General features: G+C 38.4%; 1 protein-coding gene across 1 annotated transcript in view; it reads left to right on the forward strand.

Moving 5' to 3' along the window:
- Window positions 1-1,558: 1,558 nt before the first annotated feature.
- The window catches only part of LOC137291485 (transcription factor AP-2-beta-like), a 59,731-nt gene continuing 47,320 nt past the window's right edge, over window positions 1,559-13,969 (forward strand). The window contains exon 1 of the mRNA XM_067822841.1: window positions 1,559-1,879. Coding sequence (XP_067678942.1) covers window positions 1,844-1,879 — 36 coding nt within the window. The 5' untranslated portion in view covers window positions 1,559-1,843. The remainder of the gene's footprint in view (window positions 1,880-13,969) is intronic.

The following is a 13,969-nucleotide window of genomic DNA, read 5'->3' on the forward strand; positions in this document are numbered from 1 at the left end:
TGCATTAGTTCATGACCAATGCGTCAATGAAATAAACAAATATAGTGCTTTATTTCAGTTCCTGCTGTGCAATGCTACAATGGATAAACAGTATAGTGTTAATGGCGTATTGCTTGACATTTTTATGTTCAATCACTACATCGCAGTTACGTTCAGTTCAAGCCAAGTACCCGTTTCTAATTCCGAGAAAGAATTCCCGAATTTGTCGGCAGTAAATTATGTTCGTGGGAATTTTTTCATGTGATATGTTTTTTTCTGAACATTTACAGGATAAATCATTGCAAATCAGATCCATTCTCAGCCTTGCATGAAATCCTAATTGAGTGAGATATTGGTCTAATTCAATTAACCTAGCCATTGCACCAAGGGGCGCCATATTTCCCTTTGTACCTAATTGTCTGATTCAGACCATCGAGGACTACCTGTATTTAATGATAGCCAAGAGTCCCTGCATCTTGCCGTCACAAGAGCCAAATACCTTATGATTATATTGATTCAGATCATGAGGCAGCTATTATAAGGAGACGGGCAGGTAGAAGGGGTTCCGAGTCTCCCAAGTGGACGTGAAAGGCTTTCAGCGCGGGGAAATATTTATAAACAGGGGTTGAAAGGGGCCGTGGAGAAAGAGACTAGTCATAATAAAATAATGTTGTTGAATCTCATCACCTGTGTTAAAAAGGGCGCCGGCTGAACAGAATAATTTGACATGTAATTACAACAGGGGCCAAGGGTCTTGAAAGCCTCTTTCGGGTGAAGAGACAAGCAGGGACTTCTTTGGGAGTAACATAGCGCGTCAAACTACCGGCTTTTTTATACAGTGTCCGTGTAAGCACGGTATATTATCACTCCCTTGTCCCGGAAATAATCTGCAATAATCTTTCGCTCTGTGAGATGAGATCGTATTGAAATACCTGTGTTATTTTTTGGCCATTCTTTCCGAAAAACAAACTTTAGGACTGGTGGCGAAGGATTTTACAATTGGTGCGGAGGGGCGTACAATTGTATCGATGAAGAGCCTTCGTGGTAAGGAAGTGATCCGTTAAATAGCCCAACGTGTCGGACAGAAAAGGCCATTTCATACAGAATTAATGCACACCCGTTAGTATAGAGGGCACGGGAGGGGGTACGAAACTGCCCCACGCTTGTTTGTGGCTATTATATCCGATCCACATTTTCCCTTGACGAACGAATGGATTCGTCTCCGTGCTGTAATGTTGAGTGTATGAGTGAACTCGGCGTGAAGCTCGCCGGGAGAGGATTGCCATACACCACCGTGTATGGCTGGAGCACTGGCCTCAACTCCATCAACACCAGTGCCAATACTCGCAAACGTTCCTTATGTCAATTAACCGCTTGGCTGATCACTCCCGATCGTACGGACTGCCTACCGGCCTATTTATTATGTTTATTGCGAGCGAGGGTAGGGATTACCGTCGAGGCACCTCCCCTTTAGCGCAGATACAGCCCATCAACCAATAGGCTCTGATCAAGCGGCACAACAAAAAACAAAATTTGAATCCAAATCGCAGTCAATTACAGTCGATAAGGAAGGTCCCCTATATGCCACGGGTGAGATTCGGATGATGCCTATGGCTGAAGCTTCTAAAGGGCTGTAGTCTTGTATTTTGTGTATCTGACCAGACTGTGTCTTTCTACAGCGTGTTGGGAGGCCAGTCTGTGATAGCTTGCCTGTAGCAGATCTAGTCTCGCTCTTCTGACACCAAACGATACATCGAGGTTCTCCTGTACCTACGAAACCCTTCACGGGCTTCATCATCAACATTTGGGCACTGTGGGTTTGTTAAAATACCCCAGCCCCCAGCTCACTACGTCAGAGATAAGCATGTCCTTCATTGCGCTCGAATCTCAAGGCTGGCAGGTAAGTTCAAAATTTTATGAAATTTACTAATATTTCACCTTTGGCGATTTGGTCTTGAAATGTACTCAGGGCTGGCGTTTTGTTATCTGCCTCTGCATGGTCTCCCTGGTGGGCCCCCGGGGGCCGGGATCACCTGCTCCACCCTTGCCCTCACCCCTATCCCTTGGGGTAAGGAAGCTGGTAATTGTCACCCTCAAGTCTGTTTGCGGTATCCCCAGCTACATCAACTCATCAGCAATATACTTCTTGACTGCTGATGCTGTTACGGATATAATCACTGTGTTTTAAGACGGAGTGCTTCCACAACCGAGAATCTTTTTTCAAGGAAATTCACCTAAACCGATGAAGCGATGTTACGTTGTTATAGTCACTATAGACAGTATCTACGCACCCCTGCATAACCGGTACAGCACGCCATCACTCTTTGCTTATATGATTCCCACTCCGCCTGAATATGTTTTATCGGGACGTATGACAAATGTTTTCTTGCTGTATGTAAATATCTTCCATCAAGCACTCGCTCGACACGGACTTGAGGTTCATAGCTGGCTAATTTAGGCCGCGTTCGCGTTTGTCAGCACCTGTCTTACGGACCGCTTCACAGCGATTTTTCATGTTCGTCAAAATTACTAATGGCTCTTGCTCTTAGTCTCAAATCCAGTGGTCAGCTAAACCATTTCCCCTCGGGATGTTTCTTCAAATGAGACTTCGTTCAGGAAAATACCGAAAGACAGGCATGAGTTCACTTGTGTTTTGTCAAGAGGAGATTGGGAGATTAGCAGCCAACAAACATAACTGGTATTGTAGTAGAAAATCTCAGGTACTTGTCAAGAGAATTTTTCAGCACAAATCTCCTTGTGCTTCTTGAAACTGTCGTGTCACAAACGTCCTTTCCTGTCAGTTTAGAGAGAAAATACGATTACACATTTAGATTAGTACTTATACCACTACTTGAAAGCTTATGAGATCACCCGATCAAATGTTAAGACGATGTATTGTTGTCATAGAGGTTAGACTTTTCTAGGCTTAAAATCATGTAACATTTGCTCGTTTATATTCTACCTTAACAGCCTGCGACAAGAACTAAGACTACAGTTTAGTCTCGAAACATTGCAAGTGACTGTTATTGTAAATAACTGTATGATAATTCATTTGCACCATGAGAAATATTGCTTGCATGTGTGTTTTCTCATGTTAGAAATGATAAATATTATATGCACATTTTACAATATTTTGTAAAAAAGCTAGATGTAACAACACCCATTTCATATAAATTAATCAAATTTTATCTTAAAACTTAACAGTGCTGTTTCAGTTATTTTAGGAAACAAAATATCAAATTTAAATATTTTTCCAGTCTGTTAAGCAGGCTTTAAAAGTGTTTTTGTTCGTTTTTTCTTATAATCACATCACTCTGACGGCGACGTTATACGGGATTGGGCAAAATAATTTGTACACAGTCAATTGACCTGACATCGCCACAATTAGTTAGACGTTGTAATGTCATCAGCCGACCAACTTTCCAGTTTCTCGCCTTAATAGCCGCCAAGGATAAATTATTTATGCAACTCCCATCGCGAAGAACAATCTTACAAGCTTGAAACCAAGATGAGAAGAACCCAAACAAATTAAGAAAGTTTTAACGCTGAAAATACGATTTGCCTCCTCTTCATATCAACGTTCGGCCCATTGGGAGTATTAACTATCGCGGCCGATCAGGCGGGTGTTTAGAATACACACAACATACCGAGTTATTGTTGAGGTGATAAGGCAGCCATCGACTTGATTCGATGTTATCAAGTCTTCAATTAAATGCACATAATATTGTAGTATTAATTCAGGCCAATCCGGTATTGAACGGCTGTGACAGAGTAATCATAACAATCTATCGGTCCCGTCCCGAGGTTGTCGTGGGTTGTTGCCATTCGGTACGTGAGAAAATATCGATTTGCACTATTTATTTCTCTATAATTATCTCTGTAATTTTCAGTGATCTATCCACAAAAATGCTATCATTTTAAGTGTTCACTTTGAATTACGGAAAATGCGTTAATTTCCATTTATAATTCAGTTAATGAAATATAGATCCTTGATAAACATGGCAAACTGAAGATGGGGATTTTGAAAACAAATGTGAACTTTCACAATATCACTGTTATCTGAGAAAGAATCACCTTTAGCGATTTTTATGTTTATAGTATTTTAAACTGTATATAATTCACGTTCAAAAGTTTGGACATGAGGTGGATATCTTCTGTTGCTATGTCACGTTTAGCAGAATTGATATAATATTTTTTAATGTATTTCACAAGATTGTCCAGAGATAATCCTTACTTTGGGGTGGAAAGTCCTAATATAAAAATATGTTACAGCCCATTGTGTTCGCGAAACGATATCTTTCAGTTTACCTTCTATGTATGCTTATAATATACATCCGCCATCTTGAATGTCACCGACATCTCGCGCCTGCGAGATTTCAATCAAGCAAAACAAACACTGCTTAATTCATGTTACAAACCTTATCGATAAGTTCTGAACAGGATACCCATCACTGTCGAATGCAAATGTGTGTTAATAGCGTTTCGATCAGTCCCCCGTGTAGAGGGTAGAGTGAAGGTCGAAATCTTCTTCTACCCCGTATCCAGGATGAATCTTACTGGAAACTCAGTCCCACCAACCCTCATTCTCGGAGTAGTGGGGAGAGTGTTCCGGGGGTGGGGGAGAGATCTTGCTTTCCGTCACTCATGTTTTGGATCATTTCAAAAGAGGAATTTTTCGGATCTGGGAATCTATTGTGAATTTGATGGAGAAACGCTGGATTGGGGATCAGTTGTTGTCAGTTACACAGATGGAGGATTTAAACACCCACTGATGGCCCAAATTACATGTCTCGCCCGGGCTGTAGTTGAAATACTTACTAGATCAGTTTCATGTCCCTGTCTAGAGAAACAGAATTTATTAGCTAGTTGGTCTTGAAAGCTGAATTCCGTGATCTTGATATATATCCAGAAGTATAAACGCTGTCGCGTGATAGCATTTAAATCTTCATTTCAAATGATCAATCTTAGTGGTTTTAATTAACCTTCGATTAATGAATAATGTGCCATTTAAACATTATGCTCTTATTTAAATGCAAGCAAAGCAGAAGATATTTTGTTTGTTTCGATTCACTATTGCCAAGTATGTGTTGGTTATGGCACACATTTTGTGCTCCGCTAGTTTATTTAAAGGGAATAAGATATAGTATTATACAAGCGGGTTCTTCTGAATATACAAGGAGGGCTGAGAAGCTTTCTCTGAGCATTTCACGATTCTGCTTTGAATACCTAAAACAGATTCACACATTTCAAATTAGTCATAATCCCATTAACCTTTCTTAAACTTCACCCAAACAATTTGTCACATGAAAAATATTTCTCTCATCTTATTGTGTGAAGAATTCTATGAAAATCCATCATGCGTAAAAATGAATGAACGCTTTTTGATTAAAACATTCTTTTTTAGATTATTTTCAATGAATAGTAAATTGTCTCCAACAAAAATGTTTATGGATCTTTTACAATGAAAACTCAGTCATTGGAAAATGAAAATGACAGAGAAAAGTAAATATTATTGTTTTTATCCTCTTGTCTCGATTCATCTGCTGATAATGGCGATCCTGGAGCCTTTTTAGTATTAAAGTGAGAATGCAGAAGAATGGACGTTTTCTCGCCTGTCCACCATGTTCCTAAAATGTTCCCTTAAGCCATATTCCTTGCGGGTCACTTTTATACTCGCACAAAAGCAAGTTGTCGCCTTACATAAAGACTTGCTTGTAATTCTTTACTGTTTAAAACTCTACCGAACGACAGTTAAGATCACACAGGGATCGCCAGCTGAAACGAAAAAAAAAAACAATTTGATTCTGTGAAACAAAAGGTAAAGGCTTCAATTTATATTTGGACTGTTTTCCTTTGAGACGCATGTCAGCTCTGACTTAAAAACCGAGGAAACTCCCATTTAAACCGAGTTCAGTTAATTCCGTGTGTCATAAATAAAGCCCGTTCACATTAATGATTCCATGAAGGATATATCACTGTCATTTCACATTTGAAAATATTTTGTAGAGGGTATTTAATTTTTTAACAATTTTATTTATATTTCATTTACGTGTGAAAATACCATGTACAGTCTATGCATCTTTTGGTGTGCAGGTTAGGAAAATTTGCTCCGATGTCAAATCGTTTTGATCTTTTCTGCTTCTGTTTATATTAATTTATAATGAATTGTTAATGAGGATATTATGATAGTGTTTGCTACTGTCTCTTGAACTTCGTGTCTATATGCCTCCTTTTATGATAACGAACAATAATTATTCCTTTACATGTTGTTGGTGTATCCATCCTATACAACTTTACTCCGATCAAGTCCTCTTCACGCTAAAATTCATCTCCCAATTTCCAAGCCTATTGTACTCGTTTGGGACAGCGCCGGTCTTGAAAATAAGAACACAACTGGGAACAGGTTTATATTTTTGTGTGAAAACTACTTAGGCATGTAAAAAAGCAAAGAAAAGTCCGCCTTTATTCCCGAAAATACACGCATTACTGTTTTCAAGCAAATCGGAGTGTTTGGCGAACTAACTTTGTAATTTTTGTCATTGAGGCCTCAACAGAGGATTCGTGTTTGCACTGGAGGAAAAGAATTACCCCGCGACTTGGTAAGAAAGTCCATGGGATAATCCAAATACGGCACCCGGTTGGGGGAGATTTGCAAACTTGGGTTTATTGACATGATCAGAGCTAACATAATTAGGAGCAAGAGGAAAATGAGGCACACAGAACCGGCATTTCATGGGGATTGTTAGGAGCATGCTAAAATGAACTAAAGGGCTGGTTTCTCTAGATTTAACCAGCACGAGTTCCGCTGAGCGACAACTACAAACAATCTGAGTTGACAAGCCCAGAATCCGCCGAGGAAATGAAATGCTTAAATTTTTATTCTGCGACCACAGGGCCTGATTACTCCATTCAATCCTCCGCCAAATTTTCGTTTTCTTGCGTAAAATAAGATTTCTGCCGACCTATTTTCTTCAAAATGAATAGGAAATGTGTATTGTGCAACGGTTTGAGATCTGGAATTGTCCAAAGGTTGATCTCTTCGATTGAGACGATCTTCCATGCCCAGCAAATGCCCCTTGTGAATTACTGGTAATTGCAGGGGCGGATCTCCCGACTCGACCAACTGAATTTCCTGTCGACTGACCATAGTGGGTATTTATCCCTGCTGGGTTCCGGACATGTCCCGAAATTTCGTCTGTGCATGAACAGTGATTATCACCTGGTGCTGAAATCGGAGAAATCTAAGATTCGGATTCTATTGCCGTCGAAGCATCTCCTTGTGTCCATTACAAGAAACCTGCCGTGCTTTGCGGCCGTATTCTCTGCGAATTAAACCGATACCATTTGGCCTCGTTGAGAAGATAGTCGAATCGATTGGATTGTTAATAGCATTCAATAAGTTTTATTTAACTCTGATTTTATTATAGTTTTATGTGTTGCGTCGTAATATCGGATTTCCCCAACAACTGCTGATAATTGCTCTGTACGTTTAATCTGAGATCTACTAATGCCTAAGATATTGATTTTTACTGTTCATTTTCCTGTTGTCGAAATTAATGCAAATGATTCAGGCAGGAAGAGGCATACAAACTTTGTAGGAAGAACTCACCATAGTTAAATCACAGACGTAATTATAACATACTGTATTGGCAAATATACAAATTTATCACCAACCACGTGTAACATTGTTCAGACGTTTATGATCTGATGCTCAACTGGTGAGCTTCGCTTAAAGAAGCGTGAAATGCGATCTTGATCTTACGGAAACTCCATTTACAAACTTTCAGTAGTTAGTTTTCTGCTTTAACGCGCCAAGGCGAAGGAATTGAATCTTGAATAAATGGGAATTGATTTATGGGCTTGTGGTGTCCACTGGTTTTGTAGGATCCAGACGAGCAGTGTCAGTTCCCAATTTGACTGCCTCTTTCTTGGGAATTTTCCCTCTCAAACAGTATTTTCTATACATTGAAAACATCTTCTACAAGTTTATTAGTTTTTGTGTTGTGTTGACATGAGCAGAGATTTAAATTGCGTCTTTTCAGAAAATAAAAAGCAATTTTCGGGTTAATGTGAACGTATGGTAACCTTCTATGATCGTGGGGACCTTCTATTCCTAGAACCAACCATTGTGACCCGCTCTGATTGGCTACTTGCAATTTCATTTGACGAACAAACTCAGCGCAAAGACGTATTTTTAATCAAACTGTTTGCATCCTCGAATCAGTGTTAATTATTGCTATTCCGAATGATTGACGTACTTTGACGACTTTCTTTCGGGCACACTAGGTTGTTATCCAAGAAGACATATTTCTATCCATTTATCAATGCAATTGTAATGACTTCATGAAATAAATCAATTTCCTTTTCACAAACGACTATGATAAGGCCGGCGAACCTGTCATTCACACATCAAATGCAGTCTTCATTTAAATATATTCTAGGACAGTGGATGTCCACACGAATCAATAATACCAACTGTGCTTTTATTTAATTTGCTTTGATTTATTATTTATAATGTAACAACACAAAATCGCTTTTCATATTATCTTCCAAAACAAACTTCTTTTATTGCAGAAAGCCATTTGACATGTTGCCGTTGTGACAGCTACAATTGTCTGTAAAGCAAATGCTAGTTTGACAACCTTCATCCCACTCATTGTGTGGGAAAGCTGAAGCAGATTCGTTTTATTTCATCCCAACACAGAAACAAACGTAAACCCGCGTGTTTTATCTATCACACGAGAAAACCCGACATGATGTATGTCCACATTACGTCACTAAATGCTAAATAACTACTAAAAGATGTTTTCAACTGAAAAAGAGTAGTTTTTCATTTTAGTATTTTCTGTCATAAATAGTTTGTACCCAAACATCTCCACCCCTATGTGAATGTTTATGTTAAACATCGTGCATTAATAGGTTTTAGGTACATAACAGTATTCCTCAAATAGCTGGAATATTGAGTGCGGCATAAAACAACAAACAAGCATAACAGTACTCTCAGATACTGACAGAACTAAAACATACTGTTCTGTCTATCATCACACAGAAGCGACAAACCCTTTTCACATCCATAAGCAGTCTCTGATGAAAACAGAGTTTGTTTTTAGCAGATTTTTTTGTTGTTGTTGTTTTATTTTGGGGTTATTTTGTTGTTTTTGTTGTTATTGTTTGTTTGTTTGTTTGTTGGGGGTTTTCTTAAACAATTCCAGTCTGGACCATACAACCCAGTGATTGTAACATGCTTTTAACTGAATATCAATACCAATACATATTAAACATGCCCATGGATATCCGTTACAGATATGCCTCTAAAACATGTTACTGATGTAGAGTTTATGTAACGTTTTCTTAAATACTCCCGCTTATAACGAACCAGCATCTCGGCTGATGTGGACGACAACAGTGTGAACGACCTCCCTAATTCAAGGGGAGGCGGCATATGGCCCCCATCTTGCCTAGACTTGCATGTCAGTGAGGGGACAGGCCATATGCAGGGCGGGCTGGGGCGGGAGCTGCACGCTGATATCCTATACACTGTGAAATAGTAAAGTAAACCCTCAAATAATATTTGGGTTTGTTTATTACTGGTTCAGGTTTATAAGCAAAAATACAAGCCTGTTACTATTCGAAGTATTTGAAACATGCATAAATTTACATGAGATTTCGATTTGAATTCCATATATAGAAAGGACTACTGTATAGCCTCACGTGACACCTATTTTCTAAACTCCTATTTACATATTGTTTTACTGTAATTAGAAAGGGGAATGCTGAAAGAGCTATACATGTACACGATCTTGACATTAAACGTTTTGTTTTTGAAGTAGAGTTATGTTCAATTTATAGTTTCAAAAACTTTAAAAAATTCCCAATGGCAGTTATAAAATATATGCGTTTCTCGACACACAATGATGTGAACGAATTGTAAGTGTCTAGTACTGTTACTATTTTCCTAAAATTTTAAAACCTTCTGTCAATGAATACTTTGAACTGATTCACCATTTCATTAAAACTGTCTTTAATGTTTTATTTTCGAATGAGAATGACAGTGAACTGAACAGCTGGTACTTTGTCTTTCTCGTACTGGTCAACTTGAACACTACACGAAAATACGAAGTTACTCGTATTATAAAAGCTGTGCCTCATCACTTACTCAAATATGATCCTTTTGTGTATGTTGTGATAGCGATAGACGTATTCTAACCTATTTCCAGCATTAAACGAGCTTGATTGATGCAGCGTGTATCACAGCTCTCTGTTTTACTTGTGTTCACATGATTGATACAGTAATGAAGAAGCTCTCATGTGATGACACATTTGTCATTGTCTCAGCACCGTACATATCTCTGTGTACTTGCACTATTTAATCTCGACGTTAAAAGTCATTTTCAACTGTATCGTCTAACATGAAAGCCAGGCTACATCATCAGAGGTTTGTCACAGAATGTTTTAGTAGATGGGAGATTTATGGTATGCCAGTCTGATGTGTGAAATGAATCCAGGAATACCGAGACTTGCTCGGTGTAGAATATATTGGGATGCTCGCTGAAATTATTTTCTCCTTTATTACGTTCGATTACTTCAGAATATTGTAACTAAGCATTTATTGTAGTGTACCGTACCAGGTCGTCAAAATAACTTGAGTTTTGACATGCGTAATATTTAGTGGTGAAAATAGTGTTTTAGATACAATTATTTGCATTATAACCTACAGTTGTCTGTTTGTTTGTATGTGTGTGCGTGTGCGTGTGCGTGTGCGTGTGCGTTTTCAAGTATAGTTTCATATATTTCCAATATTCCTATCCAATATTTATACAAAATATCAATAATTTGCTATGGTATCGTTTTCAACATAATACATTGTTGTAAACAAACCTGATACTTATAATCCACCTGAAATCGTTATATTACATCCTGATGTGCTGTTCGCATGCACAGTCTTGCTTGGTAGCTTTACCTGAGAGAGTTATACACAAGCACCAGTTTACCTGGATAGGATTCACCTGGTCCCTTTGATGTTTGCCGCCATGGAAGCTCACCTGAGATGAAGGAAGGGGGACATTACCGTGGGATTTACTGTGTCAGACAAAATAGATTTATTACCCGATGGTCTTTGTTTTAGTCTATTCTGTTCGCACAGTAAGCGCAGTTTATCTCCTTCAGAGATCTGTCTGTGAAATATGTACGATCTTGCAGTGTCTGGAACAGTGACTTTTCAAACTCAAAAACATCTCAAAACACGCTCAGAAATATGTAACATTTATATCATAATGAAGACCCTTGTTTATCTATATATTTAAAAGTTCATTCAACACATTTTGTATTAAAAAAACACAATTCGCTTATAATTTATTATGCCTCTGAAGTTGAGGGAAAATTTTCCCTGCCATGATATTCAGTATGATGAAAGCCTTTCCGTAATCTCGCGATATGTGTTTGAATTACCACCAAATATTGATACAACCAGTTGTATTGTACCCCATCACACCAGTCCCACTAAAATGCCACCCTTCTCCCTCGTACGTGCATTTAGTTCCAGTTTGGAAGAGAAACCTGTTTATGTCTACCAAACGGTTAGTACTGTTTGTATACCTCGTTACCTTCAGACATAAACACGCATATTCTGCAAGTTACATTTTTCTGATGTCTGACTGTAAAATGGCTTCTAAAATGTCTTCAGAATGACCTTCGGCTAGCATATAGATATTATGTACCTTCATGCAGAATATATTCCCAAAATGGTAATAAACTAAGATGAATCGTCCAGTATTTTAGAAAAATTCAAATCCTTAAAATATGCCCCAACAGCCTTACTTGTTAAATGTTATGTATATGTTAAAATTTGTTTAAGTATCTGTCAAAATTTGTTTAAGTATGCGTTCAAATTTAAGTACTATTTATGACTAATAATGGCATGGGTAGAATCTTAATATTAACGTTAAATCATTGAATGATGTATAAAATTCATGCATGAAATTCGTTTGATTATGTAAGACAAAGGGATATTATTCATCATACCACCAAACTGTTTGTACGGTATCTACAGATATTACAAAATAAAAATTTCAAAAGCTTCCCACTTATTCAAAAGGATGTACATCATCACAAACAAATACATCGAATTCGGAAAATCGTTACCTCGGGCCAACTAACAATAGGAATTCCTTATCTCGAGTAAACGAAATCTTGTCACTTTCTACCAAACCCTAAGGGTAGGTATATATGTCACTTTTATCAAGCGAAGCGCCCACGGCGTCTACGGTGTATACGGTCACGCTACTCCCGCTGTCATTGTCACAGCTGATTATATTTTGATAATTGTAATTTGATGACGTAACTCGGGGTTTTATCTGTTCGGACTGTGAATCTAATTTATGTCAGTCAGGCATGACTTAAGCTTATATGTGATATATTCGGGATTTACAACACCTGTTAAATGCGCTAATGTTTGGAAATAACAATAGAATTCTAGAAGTACGGACCGTTTTACTCGTGGGTGTTGATATAGATCTTTGGAACCTAACTGAGCCATATATGCGTTTGATCACAATGTAAAACGGCAATTGTACACGCATTTAGTCGTATCTGTATGTTAATACAGAAATAACTGCAATAACATACACTTGAATGCACACACACCTACACAAAGTTCGAAACCGACCTTGGCAAGCGAACGCTTCAATCAGTAACCCGCCTCACTACCTATCTGAGTGAGTGAGTGAGTAATATTACGCAGTTTTCTGCACTATTCAAATATCAGGGCAGGGGAACACCAAAAATGGACTTGACGCATTGTGCCGATGTGAGGAATCGAACCCGGGTCTTCGGCAGTACGAACGAATGTCTTAACCACTGCTCCCTGTATTTGAGGAACCGCGCTTCAAAATGCCTTCAAAACCTGTATAAAATGTTTATCAGTTGTATAGCATTTGCTGATGATGCAGTGATGTGTCTGAATGGACTAATCGTATACAAATAATTCGCAGTTTCCAAATTCTTTTTAACCAATCATGTTTCAGCCAACGAATTGCTGAGTATTTTTATATTAGCACAATGACCAGTGGCTAGAGTGATGACCATGCACCATTATGAAGTAGCGTAGCGTTGATTGCTGGTTCCCTATAGCCCATATTTCAAACATTAATTATGTCGGTGCACTAAACATGCTCGACAGATTCGTTTTTAGAAGACATCGATGTATTAAAAGGATGCTTTAAGACATGAAAGCTCGTTCTCGTTACTACGAAGCTGACATAACGCTAAGGTGCACCTGCTTTATGACTCACTCACTCACTCACTGATGTCATGACTCACCGCGCATGCGTCCCGATAAGTGCATGCATGAAATCAACATATGTTGTCACAACTCTCACAAAAAATCGAAATATTTTGTCCCTGTATGTACCACGCTGGGACAACTGCATTTAATGGTGCGAAAGTGTAAACGTCAAAAATCGAACAAGAAAGGTCCTCATCTGCTGCAAAAAAATCCATCCTACCAAGGCCGTTCGCAAATCAATGAACGTGTCGAATGAACGTTAGAACCGAATTTACCTGTGTGAAATCACCTTATTGAACAGAACAGGCATGTTCTTGTCTCTTAGGTAGTGGAGACAACGAACGGTGTAATTACTGGAACCGTATCTTATCATTATCGAACAACAATTCCCTTGATGTTTTGTCAATTTGGTCCAAGTGTCAGCTTTTCATCACTTTATGTGCAGCATTTACGTGCGAATCTCACGATCCTTTCCCTTTTGATGATATAGTGTGACCCTTTTGTCTCCAATAATCACCGGAGATTGTGGATACTATCTTCCCACTTCGATGGAAATCTGTTATTGTAGCGTGCATTTCCTTACCAGAAATATCATACCATGATTATTTTCTTGTAAAATATTCAATTTAGTTTTAAAATTGAATCGCATAAGCAAGGTTTGCAATTTCCTTGGAAGTATTGAGACCACTGGGGGTTAAAATCAGTTTC

The sequence above is a fragment of the Haliotis asinina genome, chromosome 7 (genome assembly GCF_037392515.1).
Source record: "Haliotis asinina isolate JCU_RB_2024 chromosome 7, JCU_Hal_asi_v2, whole genome shotgun sequence".
Classification (NCBI taxonomy): Eukaryota; Metazoa; Mollusca; class Gastropoda; order Lepetellida; family Haliotidae; genus Haliotis; species Haliotis asinina.